Here is a 6,000-nt window from a genome sequence, read left to right on the forward strand (position 1 = left end):
TTCTAGACAGCAAGAGCTAAATAAGAGAGCATGTCTCAGATAGATAGATGGATGGATGGATGGATGGATGGATGGATGGATAGACAGACAGACCCCAAAGTGAGTGATCTATCCATTTGGGGGGAGGGGTGTTGTTGCCTTTTTTTTGGGGGGTGGCTTTGGCTTTGTTTGTTTTTGTTTTTTCTTCAAAGGATTTCTCTGTGTAGCTTGGGGTTGTCCTGGAACTCACTCTGTAGACCAGGCTGACCTCAGAGTCACGGAGGTCTGCCTGTCTCTACCTCCGAAGTGCTGGGATTAATGTCATACACTACTACCATCTGGCTGCCCCAGATTCTTACTATCAGATATTGAGTTCTGTGAACCTAGGTTATGGGTGGGGTACCCTAGGATAGAGAAAGGTCATAAGCAGCAAAGAGGGCCTGTTATGCTTCTCCTCCCTGATCTCCCAGGGACTATGTACAAACCCACAACTGTGTCTATACTCTCAGGGCTCTCTGAACAGCTGGCAGACCCCAAAGGAAGGACAAGAGCCACCACACTCTTCTAAGGGGACTTTGAGACTGACAGAACCTGAGGCTGCAGTTTGAAGTTATTAGTTCCCTAGAACACTTGGGCAGCTGTTCACATCTGTCTACACAGCCGGCCATAGTGAATCCCAGCTGCTTCTCCCAAAAGGATGGAGTGCTGAACTCAGTAAGATGAAGACAGAGCCAAGACACAGAAGCAGCTCTAGGCAAGTCAGAGAAGACTCATCTGGCCAGAACCACCTGTTCTCAGATGTCTGTGAGTTTCAGCACTCTGCAGCTGCCTGGAGAGGAGAGCAGAAGTCTTTCAGATGGCCAACTTGGGAAGGACCCATAGGTGAGAGAAGTACCCCTCCATCCAGCCTCAGCTCCAGAACCTACTGGTGTTCACTGGGGGACTGGACACAGCAGGGCCATTCTAGACACACTATCACACTAAGGCACTTCCAACGCCAAGAAGGTGTGTTCTTCAGGACTGGGGAAACTAAGGCTCAGGTGTTAGAGCCAGAGCCGAGACACGGCAGCGGTACTGGAACACTCAGCTTCTCTATCTACAATGCCAGGATGCCTCTCACAGGCCGGCAGAGATAAGAGGGAGCATACAGATCCAGGTACAGCCTCATCCAGGGGAAACTGGCGCCGGAGAGGGCAATATGGTCCTCGGGGTCATAGAACAGAGGGGGAGATGCTGCAGAATCTCTTGTATTGTGTTAGTTCCAGCCACACACATTCAACATCAGAACATCTGAAAGCTCTATACTGGGCTAGGGGAGGCAAGGGCAGGCTGTAGCAACTATGTATTTTCAGAGGGCCTCAGAAAGGTAGAAGGTTAACTCTCCCTGGCTAGGGCAGGAAGGGTGTGGTGGATCCACCTTCTTCTGCAAGGGGCCAGGTAGGGTAGAGACTAAGTCCAGGTGGGCAGTACGGACAGGGGCTGGGCCAGCAGGGCAGAGGCGAAGGACTGACGTTGAGTTGGACTTTGAACATTCCAAACGTCCTCAAGTTTCTACAGGCCCCAGCCAGAGCAGGGAGAGGTTTCAACACTTTTACCATGACTCTGTCTTCTGATTTAGAAACTTTCAGAGGCCAGGTAGGAGTGAATGCCTGGCAGGTCACCCAGCTCAAAAGGGTAGGAGGGTCTTACATGATCATCACTGTCCCTCCCTGGGCAGCTTCGCCTCCTCAGACCACCCTCTTCCCTCAGCTAGCCAACCTCAGCACACAAAACGCATGCAGAGAAACCTCAGACACCTGGACACGACCCGCTGGGCATGAGTGTGCCTAGGGAGGGGCAGGTGGCTGGATGCAATCTCCTCCCCTCCTCCACTCTGCTGGGCTCTTCCCGCCTCTTGCAGCTGTTGCAAAGAAGAGCAGAAAAGAGAAAACACCATTTCCCTCTTCAAACCAAAACAAACACACTCAGGGCTGCTGATTCAACATGAATCTGTGGAATGCAGGGAGATGTCTGGTGGGAGTACCCCACTGCTTCCGGTGGGCTCTGGCCTCGGAGGCTTAACACAGCGCCTCCTCTGTCTCCTACTGTCCGTTCCTCTAGGGGTCAGAGGGAGCCTCTGGACAGCTCTGAACGCCCAGCCTCTTCACCTCCTCACTCTGCAATGCCAAGCCCTTGAGAAGTGTGGTCCAGCCTGGTTCTGCAGAGGGCGTGGCCGCTATGGCCACAGACTAAATGAGAGGGCTAATAGGGGCTTGAACGAATACATTCTCGGGTTCTCTCCAGGAGAAGGGGACGAGGGATGTAATAGGTGTTTAATGTACAAGAGTTCTCGCAGCCCGGGAAAGAAGCTAATGTTAGGTACTGGATTCTCAAGGTGCTTGGCAACAAAGACTCTACTTCCGAAGATGTCTGAAGCGTGGAGCGGCCGCGTCTAGACAGGTTCTGGCCAGGTCAGCACTTGCCATGATTACTGCCCCCGCCCCGCCCCCAATCCTCCACTTGCCGCCAAGCCCCACAATCGGAGGGCTGCCGTCGTACCCGCCCTCTTAATCCTGGCTCACAAGGAAAGGCCAGCAGTAGCAGGCCTGGAAGTCAGCTGGCCCAGGGCTCCATTTCAGCTTAGGTCAGGTATCCGCACACATACCCTCTCTCGGCACCCCACCTCACCGCCGCCAGGCTCACTTACAGGTAGCGCTGCTGTCGCTCAGTCTGCCGATGGAGGGCGACGGAGTAGCCAAAGAGGCTACCGGGGTTCACCGCCTCCTTCACCACCAGGAATCGGGTGTCCAGGTTGAAGGCGAAGGCGACCCGGCCACTAGCCGCCACCATCAAGGCCAGGACGCGGAGCATCCAGCCAGGGTCGCGGGGCGCGCGGCGGGGGCCGGGGCCCATGGCTGCGGGCCGGGCCGGACCGGGCAGAGCGAAATCGCTAGAGGGCTCAGCACCGGGAGTGATAAACGGTTCACCTGCTCCAGGCGCCGCCAGAGGACACCCGAGCCCGCAGAGCCGCTGCGCCGGGAGTCAGGCAATTTTTTTATTTTTGCCCTAGTCCGGGTCAGTCTCACGTCTGCTCCAGGGTGGTGCTTCTCCTGTCCTTTTTCCAGATCCGTGGATCTACTCTCCAGTTGGTCCGGTGGACCGGTCACCGCTCCGGGCACCCCGCACCCTAGATGGTCCTGGCCGCGCCCCCTTGGAAGTGTTAGTTCTTAGGACCTCTACTAGGTGGAGGATCTAGAAAGGCAAGTCCTTGATCCAGGAGGGCAGGAGGGAGGGATCCTCCCCGGCGCGCGCCCCGCCTCCCCACAGCCCAGCCCCGCACCTCCCCACCTTGCGCGCCCAGTCCGGGCTCGCTTTCCTTCCGGGGAAAGAGAAAAGGTCCCCGCTCGGCCGCCGCCTCTTAAAGGGGCAGCGCCGCCCCTCCCTCTCCATCATTCCTATCGTGACTCCGCCCTCTCTCAGACACCTGTCGGGAACCCTTAAAGCCTGGATTTCCCGTTCCAGCCTCTAGCTTCTTCTTTGGAGAGTCACCTTCCGTACAAAACGGATTGGACGGGCTGGGCCGGAGGTGGGATTTGTCTGGCGCTTCGCTGCGGCTGCAACTAGAAAGGCCGTTCAAGGCGCCGCCAGCACCGCCGGCACCGCAGTCCGGGCTGGACATACCAGGCGTTGGCTCTTCAGGGAATGATCTGTGTTCGGCTGCCTGGAATGCAGACCTCCTCAGCGCTGCGAGTCCCTAAGAGGTGACTGTGGGTCTCCGGACTAAACTTCTTCGTACTAAGTGACCTCAATGTTATGATCACAGCTGGAAGCGGCTCCTCCGCAAAGCCAGACGGATATTTAGCAGTGGTGATGACAACCCATCAGAAATTGTAATTAGCAAAGGGCAGTCTTTGTGTCTAAGAGCAGTGAATGGGACCTCAACCCCCACAGTTGTGATGCTGGGTGGAGACAGGTGGGGTAGGCTCAAAGATCTCACTATCTGGAAAAGAACCAAACTGAAAGGGAACTCCAAGAGATCATTATAGATTTTTTTTTTTTTTAGTCTAACTCAGATTTCCCCTAATGCAGAACAAAGACTCATTTTCCATGAGCATCATTTTCTTTATGTTTTTATAATTAAATAAGAACAGTACATGCAGCAGACACTATGCTAACTGCTTTACAAATACTACTTTTTCAAGCTATATATATATATATATATACCAGTCATATACATACAGTAAGGAAAAGGGAAAGCTGAAAATAAAGCAGAAAATGGACCCATCCAAGAGGATTCTGCTCTGGTGTTTGAGAAGCCAGTGCATTCTGGGTCTGATTCCCTGTCTATACAGTATGATCTTAAAAAGTAAGATCACCTCCACAGGGATGATCTTATCCCTTTCGAGCAAAGGTGCAGCCCTTAGAGACCATGCTGTCCTTTCGATAATGACAATTACTGACAGCTTGTCGTTGCCACCACTATGAAAATCCAGGTCTGTACCTGTCACCTTATTTACATATGGGAGCAGGGCTGTCCCTACATCAGACACAGCCTTGAAGGGACCAGGGGAGCAGCTCTTCCTGCATAAAGTAAGTTGGACATCTTTGCAGCCCCATGTGGCCACATTGGTTCAGGAGCAGCCAGAGGAGTCAAGGTATAAAGAGAGATGGGAAAGCAGAGGTGAGCCGCTGGAAGGCACTTTCTACAATCCTTACCTTACAACAGTCAACAAGGTGTTAGCTCTGTTTTAAGATGAGAACACCAAGGCTCAGATAAGTTGCGTTATTTGGCTAAGGCCACACAGCTGGGATTCTGATAGCACAGTATCTAACCCCAGAACCCGTCTTAACCTTTATGCTAATGATTAACACATAGGACAAATCAGATTTTGTTGAGACTTGAGGTAACGGAGTCTCTCCTTCGGGAATATCCTCTGCCATTACTTACTACCTCCCTTCTGGCATAGTGAATTCTAACTCAATGCCCCACCTAAATGGCTAAAATGGTAACTGCTGAACAATCTGTCTTCCTTTAGCTTTGCAGATACCAGAAGATCCCATGACCTTTGTAACCCTGTTCCCTTGTCTTTGCAAACAAACTAAGGCATATTCACTACTGGGCTGTTTAGCTCCTGATAAGAAGTATGTCTGTTTTAGGAACATACAGGAACCAGTCCCAGGAGATAAAGTGGATTGCAGTGTTCTGGGCAGAGTGGAAAAAAACAAAACAAACAAACAAACACACACACACAATCCCAGAGATGCAAGCCATAAGTGGCAAAGACTTAGTATATAGGACATGCCTCCATCTGCATATGGAAGTCAGGACGACACCTTGGGGCAGGTGGTTCTTCCTTCCACTTTTACATGAGTCCCGAGGTCAAACTCAGATCATCAGCCTTGCACGGCAAGCACTTTAAATGCCAAGGCATCCTGCCAGTGTGGTATGACTTCTGCCATGTAGCTCAGGCTTGCCTCGGAACATTGACTTTTGAGCAGCAAGCATCTTTAACCAGGTAGAGTTAGGAGCATGACATTAGGGTCAGGGCCTGCCTGGTCTGACATGTTACAAATCAATTAATGTGCAGACTCACTTCATCTTCCTAGGCTCCCTCTGAAAGTCAGGACTGTCGTCCTTGTTTGCCTCCTGAGGGAGCAACACTTCAGCAGTGTACATAGATGTCCAGAGTCATACAGCTCATGAGAAGGGAGTAAGGCAGAGCAGGGACTGGAGCCACTGACCACAGCTGTGTCTTTAAGAGACAAACTCCGGCAGATGTTGATCTGACAGTCAGACATACCTAAACAAGAGCAGCTGGGATAACAGTTTTCTCTGTGGCATTTGGGAGCAGACACTGTCCCCTGGCTGCCCTTGGAACAGTATTAGTCTGAGCTATGACTTCCAGGGCCACTCAGTCTCTCTCATGGTTTGACTTGTGGGATAGAGCTACCAAAAGACATCATGGGTCAAGGAACAGGAAACTAGATGGAAGTTGAGCCTTGGCATTTGCCCTTCTGGATAACTTCCTTGGTTCTTGGCCC

The 6,000-nt window shown here is 52.1% G+C and overlaps 1 protein-coding gene across 2 annotated transcripts in view; it reads right to left on the reverse strand.

The window, feature by feature from the left end:
- Window positions 1-3,174, reverse strand: part of ITGA3 (integrin subunit alpha 3) — a 29,549-nt gene extending 26,375 nt beyond the window's left edge. For both annotated transcript variants that reach the window (XM_080922275.1, XM_080922276.1), the window contains exon 1: window positions 2,666-3,174. In XM_080922275.1, the coding sequence (XP_080778401.1) occupies window positions 2,666-2,871 (206 nt within the window). In that variant the 5' untranslated portion in view covers window positions 2,872-3,174. The remainder of the gene's footprint in view (window positions 1-2,665) is intronic.
- Between the last annotated feature and the right edge of the window lie 2,826 nt (window positions 3,175-6,000).

Source organism: Micromys minutus (assembly GCF_963924665.1).
Source record: "Micromys minutus genome assembly, chromosome: 10".
Lineage (NCBI taxonomy): Eukaryota > Metazoa > Chordata > Mammalia > Rodentia > Muridae > Micromys > Micromys minutus.